The sequence below is a fragment of the Dipodomys merriami genome, unplaced genomic scaffold (assembly GCF_024711535.1).
Source record: "Dipodomys merriami isolate MVZ:Mamm:240054 unplaced genomic scaffold, mDipMer1.0.p SCAF_273, whole genome shotgun sequence".
Taxonomy (NCBI): domain Eukaryota; kingdom Metazoa; phylum Chordata; class Mammalia; order Rodentia; family Heteromyidae; genus Dipodomys; species Dipodomys merriami.
In genome coordinates, this window is record NW_027204193.1 from 955586 (window position 1) to 974093 (window position 18508).

The 18508-nt window shown below is 43.9% G+C and overlaps 1 protein-coding gene across 8 annotated transcripts in view; it reads left to right on the plus strand.

Moving 5' to 3' along the window:
* Positions 1-6139: 6139 nt before the first annotated feature.
* LOC138837647 (helicase-like transcription factor) overlaps positions 6140-18508 on the plus strand; it is a 33996-nt gene continuing 21627 nt past the window's right edge. For all 8 annotated transcript variants that reach the window (XM_070036587.1, XM_070036591.1, XM_070036590.1 and 5 more), the window contains exons 1-8: positions 6140-6330; positions 7378-7585; positions 8777-8943; positions 10539-10672; positions 11733-11830; positions 14276-14350; positions 14494-14685; positions 18094-18189. In XM_070036587.1, the coding sequence (XP_069892688.1) occupies positions 6311-6330; positions 7378-7585; positions 8777-8943; positions 10539-10672; positions 11733-11830; positions 14276-14350; positions 14494-14685; positions 18094-18189 (990 nt within the window). In that variant the 5' untranslated portion in view covers positions 6140-6310. The remainder of the gene's footprint in view (positions 6331-7377; positions 7586-8776; positions 8944-10538; positions 10673-11732; positions 11831-14275; positions 14351-14493; positions 14686-18093; positions 18190-18508) is intronic.

Here is an 18508-nt window from a genome sequence, read left to right on the forward strand (position 1 = left end):
GATGTTAACATGATAAAATTCTAAAAACTCATCTGTTCATGAACTTGAGTCTTTTGGAAGTTCTAGTTCTATTAAGTCGGGATTGAATTCCTTGGAAATGTTTCCTTTGTTCTTTCCCAAGTTTTAAACACTTTCTCAGAGTACTACTCAAGAGGCTGACATCTGAGGACTGTGGTTCAAAGCTGGCTGGGCAAGAGAGTCTGAGACTCCTCAATTAACCATCAAAAAGCACAAGTAGAGCTATGGCTCAAGTGGCTGAACACTAGCCTTGAGCAAAAAGCTATGGGACAGAGCCCAGGCCCCGAGTTCAAGCCCCAATACTGGCGTGTGCATGTGCAAAATGCACACACAAGCACGCACACACACACACACACAGACTTAGCTGGTTACCTGTGGCTCACACCTGTAATCCTAGCTATTCAGGAGGCTGAGATCGAGGGTCACGGTTCAAAGCCAGCCGGGGCAGCAGAGTCCATGAGTCCATGAGAGTCCACTCTTATCACCAATAAATCACTGGAAACTGAAAGTGGCCCTGTGGCTCAACTGGTAGAGCACTAGCCTTGAGCTGAAAAGCTGAAGGACAGGGCCCAGGGCTCAGAGTTCAAGCCCCCACAAAAAACAAACAAACAAGCAACAACAACAAACCCAGAAACTCCTCAGAGTACCTGAAATGGTGCTATTTGTATTTATATTCAACTTTAACTGTAGCATGTATATGGCTATATGGTTTTGTAAATTGTGATAATTTACTAATAGGTTTCCTGCATTAAAACATTTGTATTTATTAAGTCAAAAAAGCATGTAGAATTGAAGTTTCTGTCTTTTAATTTTCTTGCCACAAAGGAGGCAGAAGAATCTTGACTAGTCCTTTGCAGTATTCACTAAAATAAACTGAAGTCACTGCACTTAAGGTTGAATGGAAAGGTGGGTTTGGAGTGGTGCGGAGGATCTGAGGAAGGACTGGGCAGAAGGCAAAGGAGAGGCCAGACCTCAGGCAGCACGTTCTGGGCTTGGTGAGTCAGTCAAAGCCTACAGGAAATGCTTATCTCCTGGGAAGGAGCTGTGTGAACCCCAGTACCACAGACTTCTCTGGGTGGGGGTTGAGATTGGAGTGTCTTTTGTTCCTGGGTTTTGAAACAACTTAGTCTGCTTGAAGGACATGCACCTGGGAAAAGACTGACTTCTGGAAACTGTTAGTCTGGTATTGGAAACTATTCTGCTGACTGAACTTCATGCAGGAACTAGGCCCTAATCAACCATATTCCTTGTGAAGTGCTGAAGAACTCATTAGACAGTCAGCCTATAATGGTAACAGTAATGAGAACATGGACTGCTATTTCTGGACACCATATCCTGGATACCCCATGTTACTAAGAACTTTACTCAGCATTGATTATATATCACTTCTGCCTTGTTAGCTGTCTTTTACCCAAGATTCTGTCCCTGGATCTGTAGGGCCTAATTAAATGTAAGAAAACTCAGTTGTAAATAATGAAACCACAAGGTTTTATCTTACCTTTCCTGCAGGTTTTTAAAAAGTAGAGGGTCCAGAAATGGCATTGTAGCATTGTTCACTTCCCCGGTTTGGTCATTGTCCTAGTGGGACAATTTATTCCAATTCTGCAACCTTTCATTTGCTTGCTTTCCTGCTTTCCTTCCTTCTTTTCCTTCCTTTCCTCCTTTCTTTTTTTGCCTGCCTGCCCTTCCTTCCTTCCTTCCTTCCTTTGCACTGTCCCTGAGCTTCTTTTGCTCAAGGCTAATGTTCTACCACTTGAGCTAGAGCACCACTTCTGGCTTTTTCTGTGTATGTGGTACTGAGGAATCAAACCCAGGGCTTCATGCATGCGAGGCAAGCACTCTACAACTTTGCTGTAAGTACAAAATTAGTTTAAAAGCTGAGAAATGGCTCATAAATTCTTTGGTATAATTTCTCATATTTTATGGCAAAAAGCAACACATTCAATGTAGAGAACATCTTACATAGACAAAAACAAAGGAGATGAAACTCCCCTAAATCTACCAGAGTATCTCCAATAAATAGTTGGTGTAAGTTCACTGTGATGTGTTATAAATGGAAGCTTTCTCTCAGGCGTGTGAACCTAAATTACACCATTCACAAAGGTAACACTTTCTATTCCTTCATTGAACTTCATTTGTCCAAAACCTTCAGTATATCTAACTAGAGATAAGTGAATTACTTCCTGGAAGTTCAGTCATTTTGAGACTTGTCGCTACCGCCTCGACCAGCAAGGAAGACGCGACACTGGACTCTTCTCTCTGCAGTTTATTCAGGACCTTTGAGTAATCTTCTGACCCCAACCCCGGGGAGAATTCCCCACAGCCTTAAGTACCCGCTGGGTAGCCAACCCTGATACGCCACGTGGGAACCACCAATAGGTTCAGGTGCGCGGAAGCAAGCCAGATTCTTTGCCTTAGCCATATCAGGAGTTGTTTACCACAGAGAGCACTCGCCATCGGGAAGGCGGAGGGCGGAAGCTGGCACCATCTTCCAGGTGCGGCCTCTCACAGCTCTCTACAGAGACTTAAAGGCATTCGAATGGAAGTTTTGAGTTTAGTTCCCTTTCTTTCCTGGATACTTTTTTGAACTCCCATTCTTCTTCAGGTACTGTGACTGACAGAACTACCTGCTTCATGTGGGGGACTGGCTTCCTTCTGCTGCTGCTTAGAACCAGGATCTGAGGAAGGCCTCCACCCTCCGCTTGCTGCACACACATCCGGGACTCCCCTGGATTCTAGAGGTCCCCTTTGTAACCCCACACAGAGCCTCCTCACTTCTCTTAGTCCTCTCCTGCTCTGGCACCTTTCAGTCTCTGAGGCTGGCCTTAAGACCATAGAATCATGGAGCTGTAGGCTGGGAAAACAGGGCACAACTTTATGGTGATCTCCAGAAACTGCTTTCTGTCATCCTGTCTTTTCTGCCCACTGTGTGATGGCACTCTGGGCCTTTTCCTGAGACACTTTTTTCAGCAAATATCCTCACCTGTTATTATTGAAAATTCTCTCCTATTGACCTTTAACCTCCTTTTGGGTAAAAGAAGTAAAGCAAGTCAACACTCATCATACTTTCTTCCTGATTTTCTTAGTTTTTGACCAAAACTTGAAGTTTTATATTGAAGCTAGACTTTCAAGTACTCAGATTCTTTTTTTTTTTTAATTTAATTTAATTTTATTTGTGAACATACTGTACAGAGGGGTTACAATTACATGGGCAGGATAATGCATACATTTCTTACCAAGCATTGCAGCCTCCTCCTTTGTTTACCCTTCACCTCCCTTCCCAGCCTCCCCTCTCCCCCCCCACCCAATCATACCCCTCAAGTACTCAGATTCTTTTTTTTTTTTGTTGGTTGTGGGGCTTGAACTCTGGGCCTGGGCGCTGTCCCTCAGCTCTTCAGCTCAAGGCAAGCGCTCTACCACTTGAGCTACAGCGCCACTTCCGGTTTTCTGGTGGTTTATTGGAGATAGGAGTCTCACGGTCTCTCCTGCCCGGGCTGGCTTTGAACCTCGATCCTCAGATCTCAGCCTCCTGAGTAGCTAGGATTACAGGCGTGAGCCACCAGCGCCCGGCTAAGTACTCAGATTCTTAAGTTATTGTTTCCTCCAAAGTTTTCCAAATCTGACTTTGCCAAGTATAGGGCACATTTAATAATTGTGAAAATCTGAGTATGCTCACAAAAGATACTAGAGATTATTTTATGATTAACTTTGCTAAGTGATAAAATGATCTTTTAGTTACACAAGAAAATATCCATTGTTTTTAAAGACTTTAGTGACACATTAGATTGAGAAATGACAGGAGATATGAGGCTGGAGTGGGGAAAAGGGGACATAGCACAAGGAGTTGAATATATCATTCTTGAAGTTCATGCTCACTGAATCACACAGCCATGTGACACCATCAGTTTGCCTAAAGGCTGCAGGTATGTAATAGTCTAGCTGGGAGGTGGGTAGATGCAGTAGTTTTGGATTTCTTCTCCCTCTTTATCACTATCACCCAAATCTTCCAGCGAACTCTATTAGTTTCCTTAGCTTTAATACCTCAACCTGGACACACTATTTCCCCAACTATAAATTAGTTGCTACTATTCTTATCCTCTGTGACCCATTCTCCACATAGCTGGCAGAATGAAAACTTTAAAGCCTAGATCGTTTTCCAGTTTCCAATGTCCAATGACTGTCCATTACAGTTAAGACACAAACTTTACCAAATTCCAGTAAAATTTGGTCTCCCTTCTCCTCTTGGTGTGGCACTGTTTCTCTTTACTCATCCAGCAGCACCTGCCATTCTGCAGCTCCTTTTCCAGTTACAAATGTTCCTTTTTTCAGAAAACATTATCTAGTATGATAACTGCTGCAACGTTTTAACTAAACAAGTACATATTGCACTTGGTATTTTTAAAGCAAAAATAACAAAAGAATGATTATATGAAAGGGAATTGAAATTCAGCAGGTGGTGGTTCTGGGATGCAAAATGCCTGACCAAAGGGAGAGAAGATTTAACCTGAGCAGCAAATTTTACTTCATATACCAAGTTCTTTGGCCTTGGGACAGTCATTATTCAAAGATCTAAAGTGTTCAAAGAACCACAATCGCACATTTAGACGGTATGTTTCAGCTGATTGAGGATGGCCTCGTTTGTGTCACACATAACACGTTATCAGCTTGTGCATTTTCTGGCACATGTTTCAGGAATGTACTTGGAATCTGAAGACTAAAGGTTGACCTGCCCTGCCACTGGTCTCATGGTGGGAAAGTAAAATACTTGAAATAACCTGAAATACGGCTATGCTATCGTTAACATTCTTCTGTGTGGAGGCACAAAGCGATACGTGACATGCTACACATGGGGGGTGGCAGCGCTTCGGCTTGGCGTGCACCCGTTCACACGCAGCCCACCTCCCTTCTCTTCCTAGCAGATCTCGGTAGTCTAAGATTGTGAACAAAAGCCCTCTGGAAACACGGGCTGCTGGCCACCTCTCGTGTTCTGCTGCACACACACGGCTCTCCACACACACCACGGGGTGTGTGTGTGCTGGTGTTGGCCTCAAGAAGAGCACTCTACCCCCCGGGCCACACCTCCACTTGGGGCCTTTTGCCGGGTCAGGGGAGGTGCAGGCTCTCACGCCTTCCTTACTTGGGCTGGCTTCGAACTGCGGTCCTCGGCTCTCGGCAGCTCAAGCCCCTCTCCTGGGGCCGCGTGGCGCCCGCAGGCCCTGCCCAGCGGGCCGGCCTGGGCCTCGGGGTGGGATGGGGTGGGGAGGGGTCGCCCCGGCCCGGGCCTCGGGGTGGGATGGGGTGAGGGCGGGGTGGGAAGGGGTCGCCCTGGCCCGGGCCTCGGGGTGGGATGGGGTGGGGAGGGGTCGCCCCGGCCTGGGCCTCGGGGTGGGATGGGGTGAGGGCGGGGTGGGAAGGGGTCGCCCTGGCCCGGGCCTCGGGGTGGGATGGGGTGAGGGCGGGGTGGGGAGGGGTCGCCCTGGCCCGGGCCTCGGGGTGGGATGGGGTGAGGGCGGGGTGGGGAGGGGTCGCCCCGGCCTGGGCCTCGGGGTGGGATGGGTGGGAAGGGGTCGCCCCGGCCCCGGCCTCGGTCAGCGCCGACGGCCCGAGGGGAACCGCCGAGGCCCAGGCGCGCTTTCCGCGTCCGGGGCCCTCACGCCGCCGGGCTTCGCACGACGCCCCGGGCGCGCGCGGCGGGAGTGCGGGCCGGGCCTGGTTCGGGCGTCGGCCCCCGGCGCCCAGGGCCCCCGAAGGCCCAGCTCAGCCCGCGGGAGACCCCACCCGGCGCCGCGGGCGCGTGAGGGGACCGGGAGGGCCCGAGGGCCGGGCCGGCCTCGGGGAAGGCCGGGGAGGGCGCCTCACGCCCACGTCGGGCTCGGCCGCAGGCGCCGCCCGGCGCGCTCACCCGCCTCGTGGTTTTCCCGCGCGCCGCCCCGGGGGGCGGGGAAGAACCCGGATGGAACCGCCCTGGCGGCTCCGGCCCCGCCCACCGCCTTTGAATCGCAGAGCGGGGCGGAGTTGCACTCCGTTGGGCACGCTGATTGGCCGCTCGCCTCAGGATCCTCCTCGCGATTGGGCGTCCCGAGTGCCAATCGCAGAGCGTCGCAGGTCTCTCAGATTGTTGCTAGAAGGAGACGGCGTCGACGTCTGAGGAGACGCGCCGCGTCCCCGTCCTCGGCCCGGCGTCCCCATCCTGTCGGAGGCTTCTGGGCTGCGAGGCCCGGAGAGAGGTTCACCGAGGCCGCTTGGGAGGAACCGGGGCTGCCGGCGAGCCCGTCGCCACCCGCCCCGCGCCATGTCGTGGATGTTTAAGAGGTGAAGGGGCTGGGCCTGGCGGCGTCCCCGCGTGAACCTGACCTTCGCCGCGGTTCCTCCGCGCTCCCCGGGCGGGCTCGGCCCCGCGCCCTCCGCGGCGCGCGTGCGGCCTCGGGGAAACGAGAACCCGGCCCTGGCCGCGGTCCGTGCGGGGGCCCGGCGCGGGGAGCTCGGCCGCGGAGGGGCGGGGGCCGGGCCGTGGGCGCCTGGCGGAGGCACGCCCGCCGCGCCGCGCCGCGGGCCGAGTCCGTCCCCGCCCCCGGGCCGCCCGCACGCGCTTGCGGGGCGGCGTTCGCGCTCGGCCTGCGGGAGCGGGCGAGCCGCGGGCGGCCGCGCAGGCCGAGATCTCCGCTCCCGCGGTTCGAAGCCAGCCCGGCCAGCGGAGCCCTTGAGCCTCTGGGCTCCGGCGAACCCTCCCTCCCTCCCCGCCCCCGAGAGCCGGAAGTGGGGCTGCGGCCGCGGCGGTCGAGCGCCAGCCGGCCCGGAGCAGCGACGCTGGCCGGGCCAGCGTGCCAGGCCCCGAGGCCCAGCCCCGCCGCTCCGCGGAGCGTGGAGACGCCCGGGGGCTTCCTGCCGCCGGAGCCCGGCGAGGCCCGCTTTCGGCCCCGGGTGCCCCGCCGTGCGGGGCAGTGGTGTAGGGGCTCGAGATGACGTCGCCACACTCCGGGCGCCCCGGTGAGACGTCTTTCCGTTCCGGGGAGTTCGGTCACCAATGCTAGGTTAAAAACACCTGCGAGTCTCAGGAGACGAGTAGTTGTCACTGACATTCTGGCACGACGCCTTCCCGCTGCACCGGAGGTGGCGCTTCCCCGGGGAGGGGGTGTGTGGAGGGGATCTGCCTGCCCCACTCACTCACTGCCCGGCCATAGCTACAGGAGCTCATTCTGTTTACTGAGATCTCCACGTTAAGGTTTCCATCTGCTAAAATCGTGTGGGGAAACTGCTGGTCTGCCCTACGATTGATGGGCCCATGTACGGTCTTGGAGAAATAGTTGGTTAATACCAGGAATTTCCTGTGCCTTTTCTTTTTTTTATTTTTTTAAACAGGGATCCTGTTTGGAAGTACTTGCAGACTGTCCAGTATGGTGTCCATGGAAATTTTCCACGCCTCTCATATCCAACTTTCTTTCCACGGTTTGAATTTCAAGATATTATTCCTCCAGATGACTTCCTAACCAGCGATGAAGAGCTAGATTCAGTTTTATTTGGAACATTGAGAGGTCATGTGGTTGGGCTACGCTATTACACTGGAGTAGTGAGTATAAAAGTAGCTACTAAATAAAGTGGTAATGCATTTATAGTATTAACCTATAAAACAAGAATATGTGTAGTTATTTTATTTCAAGTAAAGCAAGAGAGAAATTACCTTCGTTGGCTCACTTTACGTTTGTGTCATGATCATAGTATACAGACCACATTTGCCTGTCTTATCATTTGATTGTTACAGTAATTCTGAGATAGAGGATAGCTGTTAGCCTTTGCATAACCAAAAAAAAGAAACTGTAGAAGATACAAAGATTTGCCCCCAATGCACAAATTCTATGTTCTGAACGTCTATTTTTGTTTTATTTCATCATCATCATCTTCATTATTATTGTGTGTGTGCTTGTATACACATGTACACACGTGTGCCAGTCTTGGGGCTTGAATTTAGGGCCTGAGCACTGTCCCTGAGCTTCTTTTTCTAAAGGCTAGCGCTCTGCCACTTGAGCCCCAGCTCCATTTTTGTCTGGGCCGGCTTTGAACAATAATCTTAAGATCTCAGCCTCCTAAGTAGCTAGGATTACAAGCATGAGTTGTCATGCCCAACTTTTCTGGAAGAATTTGCAGAAGTCCTGATTCTGTTGTTTTTAATGTCTCTTCCTCAGTTTTTAGTTAAGTGGAAATGAAATGATATGAGTTGGAGGCTAGATTTAGTTTCCTCATGTGGTTCCTTTCTGACTTATAAATGCTTCTTCCCCCCTTTTTAGATTCTGGAGGATTCAAGCTTAGCAACCAACCTGCTTTGGGTTCAAATCTCAGCTCTGCTACTTATTAGATTTGTGACCTTGGGCAAGTTACTTGACTTTCCTGTGCTTTAGTGTCTTTGTTTAAAAAATGGGAATAATGCTGGTTGTGAGTGGTTCAAAACTCCATCTGTGCAGTATACTTTGAACAGTGCATGGCTTAGTAAGCACTTGATAAAGGTTAACTTAGGTATTGGAAATTTCAAGTGGTGAGGATCTGATAATTAGATATAACTATCTTTTAAATATTAAGTGAATATAATTAGAAAAGCTTTATAGAGGAAAAAAATCATTAGATATATTCTTTAATAGATTTGGTTTAAGTCCAAGTTTTTGTTACTATGTAATATTTAGCACAGAAATCTGAGACTGAGTCAAGCTATTATTTTATTGTGTGTCTGTATTTATAATGTAACAATGCCTGTTCATATTTTAATTAGGTTAATAATAATGAAATGGTCGCATTACAACGAGAGCCCAATAACCCGTACGATAAGAATGCGATCAAAGTGAATAATGTGAATGGAAATCAGGTTGGCCATTTAAAGAAAGATCTTGCAGCTGCTTTGGCCTCTATCATGGACAACAAATTGGCACAAGTGGAAGGGTAATGTACTTTTGGAGTTTAGTTTTGATCATTGTGATTTGACCATTAAACTTACTAGGGCTGCTTCTTATAGCCATAACGGTCCCATGACATCTTTTATCAATATGCCTCTAGACATATGTTCAGCTCTCTTATCAGCTGCTGCTTTCCAGTCATCACACATCTGTCCCTTGTTTTCCTATTATTGCCAGGGAGAAAAATAGACTTGGTTCCCACATTAGGAGGTATACTCCATCTTTTCAAGTCTTTTTGGTGCATACATTTGGGCTTTGGGGAGTGTTTAAATCGCCTGGCATCTGGGTTTATTTTGCCTGTACCATGTTTGAGAACTTTTCACTTTCATGGTCTAAAGGTAGACATTTTGTATTTTCTACATCATGTTGTCTAAATTTAAAAGTTGCTCATGAAGACATTTCTTTTGATAAATGGAAGATCTCATTTCCACACAACATCAGTTTGTCAGAACTTAGAAGTAGCTATTCGTGAAGTTAGGCCTTATATTTTTCTAGCTCTTCCACTACTTGTTGTTTCATTTCTATTTTTATTTTTGGGGGTGGGGGCTGGTACCTGTGGGCCTTGTACTCTAGCTTGGCGTTTTTGTTCAAGGCTGGTGTTCTACCACTTAAGCTACACCTCCACCTCCTGCTTTTTGCTGGTTAATTGGAGACAAGAGACTCAGGATTTTCTACCTTGTTGGCTTTGAACCATGATTCTCAGCTCTCAGCTTCTTGAGTAGTTAAGACTATAGGCATGAGCTATCAGCTTGCTTTTTCATTTCTTAAAACTTTCTGGTTACATTTTTAAAATTTTAGGCATTTGTGTTTACATCTGTGGGATGTTTGTGCCTCAGGCCCAATGACTAGGATATCTATACTCTACTCCCAGGTGGATTTGAAGAACAAATAAATGATCAGCAGTGTTTGACTTGGTTTTTGTCTTGCTTGTTCACAATTTTCGGACATGAAGGTGGGAATTTTTAGTGAATTCTTAGCAAGTTCTTAACAAATCAATTCCTATTCTCCTGGAAGAGCAACTTGTTCCTCTGATTCTGTTATCCTGAGCTTCACTTTCTCTAGTAAATGTACATGTATTTATTTGACAGCCTTGTTTTGTTTTTTTTTGGGTCCGGTCATGGGTCCTGAACTCTGGGCCTGGGTGCTGTCCCTCAGCTCTTCAGCTCAAGGCTAGTGCTCTACCACTTGAGCCACAGCGCCACTTCCGGCTTTTTTCTTTTTGCTTATGTGGTGCTGAGGAATCAAACCCAGGGCCTCTGGCATGCAAGGCAAGCGCTCTACCACTGAGCCACCTTCCCAGCCCCACAGCCTTGTTTTTAATAGAAGTTCTTTTTGTATTTTAAAACTACCCCAGTTTCTCAGTTTCATCTGGTATTATATGTTGCAGAAAACATGTTTCCTTCTGATGGTTGCTGATTATATTTCTTACCTTTTTGATCTTTTGTGTCTTCCCAGCTATTCCCTTCTTAATTCATGTCCATGCAGCATATGAATGGGATACTTGGAATATTTAACAGATTGTTAATTAGGATTAAAAAAAAAAACTTATTTTCCGTCTTTTTTCTCTCCTAACTACAACAGGGTAGTTCCTTTTGGTGCAAACAACGCTTTTACCATGCCCTTGCATATGACTTTTTGGGGAAAAGAAGAAAATAGAAAAGCAGTTTTGGATCAGTTGAAGAAACATGGATTTAAACTGGGTCCAGCACCAAAAAGTAAGTTTAGGGTTTAACTTAATATTATTTTGACATTGTAACATGAAAGGATTACAAAACATTTACACTTTTGTGTTTGGTCAAATTTAACTTGTTCTAAAGGTTCCAGGTTATAATCTAGATTATAATATTTATTTATTTAATTTTGAGTCTCCTGAGAAAATCTCTTGACTTTTTTCTTTTATATTTCTATTGAAATACAGTTAAAAGTCATTTAACAGTGGGCCAGATTCTGAGAAATACATCATTTCATGTTTTTGCCATTGTGTAGACATCACAAAGTACTCATACAAAATTCGGGGGCTGTGCTATCAGTAGGCCTACAGTCTTAGTAAGTCCTGGTCACATTGATTGAAATGGGAACGTGCACGCATGACCTGACTCATACATGCACAAGCAACCCAAGGAGATCCCATGTGTCTCCCTCAATTGCCTGCAGTGCTAACATCATGATTTGAATGTTGTTTTAATTTTAAAGGGAAAAAAAAATCATCTCCCAATAGGAAATGAAAAAGAATTAGTTGTTGATAGGATTTTATTCAGATAATGTGGAATTGTTTTAACGAAAAATTTTGAATGATTTATTTAAAGATTTTTGCTGTTATTTTGCAGTTCTGAGGCTTTGACTAGGATTCTCCTATATTTCCTGTATAGCATGTTATTCCCCCCTCCCCCTGCCACTTGCCCAATCCAGCTTTTCATTGGTTGAGTTGTATTTTTCAAACTTTTTTGTCTGAGTTAGGTTAGAACCACAGTCTTCCTGATCCACCTCCTGAGTAGTTAGGATTACCGGCAAGAGCCAACATACCTGGCCATAGCTTTAAAACATTTTTTAGGCCTAGAATTGTAGCTTAGTGATAAAGAACTTGCCTAAACTTGTTTTTTTCTTTTTCTTTCTCATGGTTCTAGGGATTTGAACTTAGGGCCTCACCTGTGTTCAGCAGGTACTCTACTACTGGAAATTCTCTTTGGGAATTTTTAATACATTAATGTGCTTTATGTTTTCTTATTTCTTTCCCTTTCATTTGGTGATTTTGTTTTTTCCGTTTATACATTACAGCTTTAGGATTCAGTTTGGAAAGTGGTTGGAACTCTGGAAGAGCTGGACCAAGCTATAGTATGCCAGTTCATGCTGCAGTACAGATGACAACTGAACAGGTTTGATTATTTATTTTTATTTTTTGCCAGTCCCTGGGCTTGAACTTATGGCCTATCCTTGGGTTCTTTTTTTGCTCAGTGCTAGCACTTGGTCACTTAAGCCACAGCTCTACCTCCGCCTTTTGAGTGGTTAATTGGAGAAGAATCTCATGAGTTTTTCTGCCTATGCTTGCTTTGAACTGAGATCTTCAGATCTCAGCCTCCTGAGTAGCTAGGATTACAGGCGTGAGCCACTGGCACCTGGCTTCTCTTTTATTTTGTATGGCAATCTAAAAGTGAATCTTAAAGGTTGAAAGTGGTGTTTAAAAAATAGGTAAATACATATGTGTTAATATTGGTGATTTTCAGATATGTGGAGATAATGAAACATTGTATAGTAACTAGAGTATACATGTTTTTATTTGTAAACATTCTTTAGAAAGCATTGGTAAAGAGTAAGGTTGTCCCTTGATATTCACAGAGAAAGGTTCCAGAATTCCCAAGTCCCTTACCTAAAGTGGTATAGTATTTGTATGTAACCCATGCACATCTTCCCACATACTGGACTCCTACAGTAGCAAGATTCTGGGTTGCTTACATTACGAATGTACTGCCAATGATGTTCAGGGAATGGTGACAAGAGAGTACATTATGTGTTCAGTATAGACAAGACCATTGTAGGCCTAACGAGTTTTGATCTGTAGCTGGTTGATCTTTGAAAGGAGGGCTGACTGTATGTTTGTTCATAGGCAGATATTACATACATAGAAGCACGCACATGACTGTATATAATGTTTTTTTATTCCGTGCAGATCTTAGTAATAGTTTCTGCTTTAATTTGTAATCTAGGATACTATCATGGTAGTTAGTTTGAGAAGAAAAATACACAAATTAATGTGGACCTATGAAAAAAATCAAAACTTGCTTTGATGTCCCTTTCAACTACTCTTACCCTTTTGGTCTCTAATTGTGGTCTTCATATTTTCCCCATGTGTTGTTTCAAGGGCACTTGAGCCTGTGTCTGGTGGACAAACCAGGGCCACCTCATGTCTTCTAGGCTTCTGCTTTGCATTCATATGTTAATTTCAATAGTAATTACAATTAGTGTGTATTGTTGTAAAATTGGGCTACACAATTTAAGATGAGGCCAGGCTACTCAGGAGGCTGAGATCTGAGGATCTCAGTTTGAAGCCAGCACAGGCAGAAAAGTGTATTTAACTGGTAAAAATTGGGAAGTGGAGCTATGGCATAAGTGGTACTAGTTTTGAATTAAACGAAAGGACAGTGCCCAGTTTCTGAGTTCAAGCCTTAGTTCTGGTACCAAAAGGAAAAAGAAAAGTTTAAATGACCAAAAAATTAGCATGTCACTAAATTGGCCTAATACATCATAGTATGTAGCAAGTTTCTTTTTTTTGTCGGTCCTGGGCCTGGGCACTGTCCCTCAGCTCTTCAGCTCAAGGCAAAGCGCTCCACTGCTTGAGCCACAGTGGTACTTCCAGTTTTCCAGTGGTTTATTGGAGATAAGAGTCTCATGGACTTTCCTGCCCAGGCTGGCTTTGGACGGTGATCCTTAGATCTTAGCCTCCTGAGTACCTAGGAGGACAGGTGTGAGCCACCAGAACCTACCTGCAAGTTTCTTATTGCTAGGACTTGGAAAAAGTAAGATGTACCCGATAGACTGTCAAAATAACTTGAATATGATTAATAGAACCACTGAACTTTACTTTTAGAAAAACCCTTGGAGACCATCCAAATTTAATTCCTTTTAAAGGTTTTTAGAAATGATACATGGCTCTGCCTAAACATACAGGTTTGTGTGTGACAAGTGATTTGACCCCTGCCCATGGACTCAAAGTGCCTCTATGTGCTCTGTCACCTTCTCAGGGTCTGTTTACAGGGCTTGGGTTGGAGTCAGGGCCTTTCGCATTGAGATGAGTGCTCTAGCAGGGAGCTACATCACTAGACCCTGTGAACTTTTTTTCCCCATATACATACATACATACATACATATATATATATATATATATATATATATATATGTGTGTGTGTGTGTGTGTGTGTGTTTTTTTTGTCGGTCATGGGACTTGAACTCTGGGCCTGGGTGCTGGCCCTCAGCTCTTTGGCTCAAGGCTAACACTCTACTACTTGAGCCACAGTGCCACTTCTGGCTTTTTCTGCTTATATGGTACTGAGGAATCAAACCCAGGGCCTCATGCATGCAAGGCAAACACTCTACCACTGAGCGACCTTCCCAGCCCCTCCCTATATTTTTCTGTATATAATTTCATATTTTTACAAGATCATTTGTTTAACCTTCAGTGAGCAGTGTTGGACTTTAAAGAATTAACTTATGTGCCTTTTGGCATATGAATTGTTAGTTATATTACATGATTTAAATCTGAAGTAAGTGAAATTATCACTTTAGTTGGTTTGCTTACTGATATTTCTTATTGGTGTTTATTGTAGCTTAAAACAGAATTTGACAAATTGTTTGAAGATTTAAAAGAAGATGATAAAACTCATGAGATGGAACCAGCTGAGGTACAGAAACAATATTTTCTATTTAAAACTTTAGGATTTAAAAACTCCAATTTATTTTTTATTTTCTGATAAGATCAACTTAGGTTCTCCATGTGAGAGGAGAGAGGGCTGACTGTGCTTCTCTGTGGGCATTTTATTTGTAGGCTGTTGAAACACCGTTGCTTCCCCATCAGAAACAAGCTCTGTCTTGGATGATTTCAAGAGAAAACAGTAAAGACCTTCCACCATTCTGGGAACAGAGAAATGACTTATACTACAACACCATAACAAATTTTTCTGAGAAGGACCGACCAGAGAACGTCCATGGAGGGATTTTAGCTGATGATATGGGTTTGGTAATTATTATTTTCCAAGCTAATGAGTTCTTATTTTATGGTGATATTTTCGTATGAAGTAATTTTGAAGTTGAAAAATAGGTGCCACTTTTGAATTGAGAGAGTTTACTTTCAGGGTAGACTTTTGAATTAAGAGTTTACTTTCTAAGGCTTTGCTGCTGAGAAGTTTCAAAATCTGGGATTCTATTACTGAAGTCTGCCTGTTGTCTCTTGTCAGAGCCAGACTCTGTAAGGAAATGAATTCCCTTGTCACCAGTCATTTCTCTTGAACATTAGAGGATGGAATCCATGACAAAATTACTTTCAGGGTAGAACAGTTTTTTTTTGTAGTATTTACTTAAAATAACGTTAAATTTTTTTGTTTGATTAAAGAACAATTACGTAATGGTAATGGTATAAATGTATTCTAGGTTTTCTTCTTTTGAAAGTCAGGGCAATTTATGAGCTTGCTTTTTTTTTTTTTTTTTAAATCACTTTATTGTGTGCTTTCGGTATGCAAAGCACTGTGCCAAATGATTTATTAGAAGAAATTCCATTTGAGCAGCAGTATGTCAAGGTTGGTATTATTATATATAAATTGGTAAGGAAACTGAGGCCCAAAGAATTTGGCTGCCTTGGTGAGTGGCATAACACCGTAGGCACTTTGGTACTTGTAGCACACTGCTCTTGATCACTCTTTATAAGCTTTTGTTGTTGTTGTTTTTGTTTGTTTGTGGGACTTGCACGCTGTCCTCAGCTCTTCAGCTCAAGGCTAGCTCTCTGACTTGAGCCACAGCATCAACTTTTGGTTTTTTGGTGGTTTATTGGAGATAAGAGTCTCACAGACTTTCCTGCCCTTGCTGGCATTGAACAGCGATTCTTAGATCTCAGCTTCCTGGGTTACTAGGATTACAGGTGTGAGCCATTGGTGCCCAGCTGTAAGCTTTCTTTAAACCAGTGAAAACAGTAGGGGTAGCTCAGTGGTAGAAGCATCATTGCATGACCCTGAGTGCAGTTCCCAACACTGCGAAAAGCAAAAAAGGTGAAAACAGTGTTGTGTAAAATTGTATCCCGCCACAAATACTATGATACATAAGAGTACTTAGTAGATATTTATGAATCATTAGACCAGTTTTTTCATGCTTTTTGGTCTTGGATTTCATTTTTGTGAGTGATACCTATTAGTATTTATAGTATTAGGCATTGAAAGAAATATTTAAAATATTAAACTTAAACACTTAAACTCCCAAATTGTTAATATAAATAGCACATTTTGGGGGGGGGGGTCCGGTAGTGGGGCCTGAACCCTGGGCCTAGGCGCTGTCCCTCAGCTCTTCAGCTCAAGGCTAGCACTCTACCACTTGAGCCACAGCGCCACTTCCAGCTTTTTCCTTTTTGCTTAAGTGGTGCTGAGGAATTGAACCCAGGGCCTCAGGCATGCAAGGCAAGCGCTCTACCACTGAGCCACCTTCCCAGCCCCTAAATAGCACATTTTTAAATGAAAGGCAGACTGTTCAAAAACGATAGCAATTTTGGTGAGAGCACTGTCTTATACATTAAAAACATTTTTTTTTCCATTTTTCAGTCAGAAAGTGACAGCTGAATTGCCACAACTGCTTCTTTATTCAGTGTGTTGTGACTATGTTGTTTTTGGTTGAGGTACATAAAAAAACTTAAGTAGTTGTAAAGGAGAGTATTTTAATAATTTTTCGATAACTAATAGATTCCTTCCTTAATGCTACACTAATATCCAATAAGTATTAATTGATTTGAAACTTTAAATCATATGAATGAACTTCTTATATTCTTTCATTAAAATCCAGTTGTTTGTCCTGTACTTGAGTGCGTGTTTTACCTAGGCATGATTTTATAACCAGGCTCACTTACGTAGACAACGTTTGCTCACTGTTTTGTGCAGATCTGCACTTGCTGTTGTGTTTCAACATACACTATTAGAGACTTGTCTTTTTTTATTACTGCCGATATGATCATACTAGAAAATCAGTTACATGTTTGTGAGTTCCCATATTCATAGTGTTAATAAAAATTTTGCAAAGTTCTAATTTTTGTTGACATTTCAGATTTTATCATTCACAAATACTTAGTTGTTTCCTGAAGTGACAGCTTCACTTTGCTCATTGTCAGGAAAGTATTTTCTAGACACTCACTTTTAAAGTTGCCAGTTTTTCAAGTTAAAAAAAATGGTTGTATGAAAAAAATGACTGACTAGCTGAGGTTACAACTCAGTCTCCAGTGATGTACTCCAAGCAACACTTGTAGTTTACATGTTCTTCCCATTTTGTTACACAGAATAATTAAACAGATGTGTGCATAACAGGTATAAAAATTTGCTTCAGTGAGAACACTCTTAAGAGGAACTGGCTTTTCACTTTTCTGTGAGTAGGTCTAGGTGTTGGGAGCACGAGGCCTAGTGTGTGGTTTGGTGCCAGCTGCCTCTGCTTCATGCTGAGACACTAGCACTCCTCCACCAGAGCCTTCAGCAGCAGTAGTGCACATGATTTCCAAATAAGGTCTGTTTTACCAGCGCTGTAAAAAGTTTTGACCTGATTCTTCTGAAAGGGTCCTGGAGCCACATAGGAGTCAGTGGGGGACCACAATTCGAAAAGTGCTTTTTACTGTGCTTTAAAATTGCCAGAGATTTTTGCTAAATTCCACTGTAGATCATTTTAAAAAAATTAGTTGGTTTCCATTTAAGAAAAATGCACAGGACTTACCCTTTATGCTTCTGATAAGTTTTGGTGTTTAATTTTTGGTACTATTTTCAAATCAAATTTAATGAAATTATTGCCTTCATGTACACATGGGAATTACTGTTCACTTAAAATTAGTTCTGAACTTCATAGGAATGGCTTTGAATAGTTTGCATAATAAAATTGATAGTTCAAAGATAAATGTAGAATCTTAGATCTCTAGTCATTCAAGTAAATGACGTTTTTCAGAGATGAATGTATTTTACAGTAAACCACTTAGTAATTCCTAATTATGATTTGAGGAAAAACATTTCTTTTTTTTGGGGGGGGGGGAGGGGGTCCAGTCGTGGTCCCTGAACTCTGGGCCTGGGCGCTGTCCTTCAGCTCAAGGCTAGCGCTCTACCACTTGAGCCACAGCGCCACTTCTGGCTTTTTTCTTTTTGCTTATGTGGTGCTGAGGAATCGAACCCAGGGCCTCAGGCATGCAAGGCAAGTGCTCTACCACTGAGCCACCTTCCCAGCCCAAAAAACATTTCTTAATGGAGTGAAATAGTCATTTTTTTTAACATGTCTATTATTAGGTATAATAAACATATACTTTCATGGCTTTTGGATGCCACTCAGTATTTGGTTACTTTGTTTTCAAATTGGATATGGACTACTTTTGGTCAACTGTGTTTCAGAATTTAACCATATGTTTTTAAAAAATATTTTAAAGGGTAAAACTCTAACAGCCATTGCAGTAATTCTTACCAACTTCCATGATGGCAGCCCTCTTCCTGTTGAAAGAGTTAAAAAGAATCAACAGAAGAAGGTAAAGTACTAGTAAATGTGCTTTGTGTGAAATTTCTCTTACTGTGAAGTCTTTAAAGTTCATTAAAAAATAATTGCCAAAAAATTGATAATGTCTGATATTTTCAGAAATATGTTTAATGCTCTTTACAGGATGTTTATAAAAGTATCAGTCTCGGTTTTTGTGTATACTGCTTAATGGGGCTTGAACTTGGGGTCTGGATGCTGTCTGTCAGCTATTTTTTCTCAAGGCTGTCTTTCTACAACTTGAGCCACAATTCCACTTTGAGCTTTTTGGTGATAAACTGGAAATGAGTCTCACAGACTTTCTATTTGGGCTG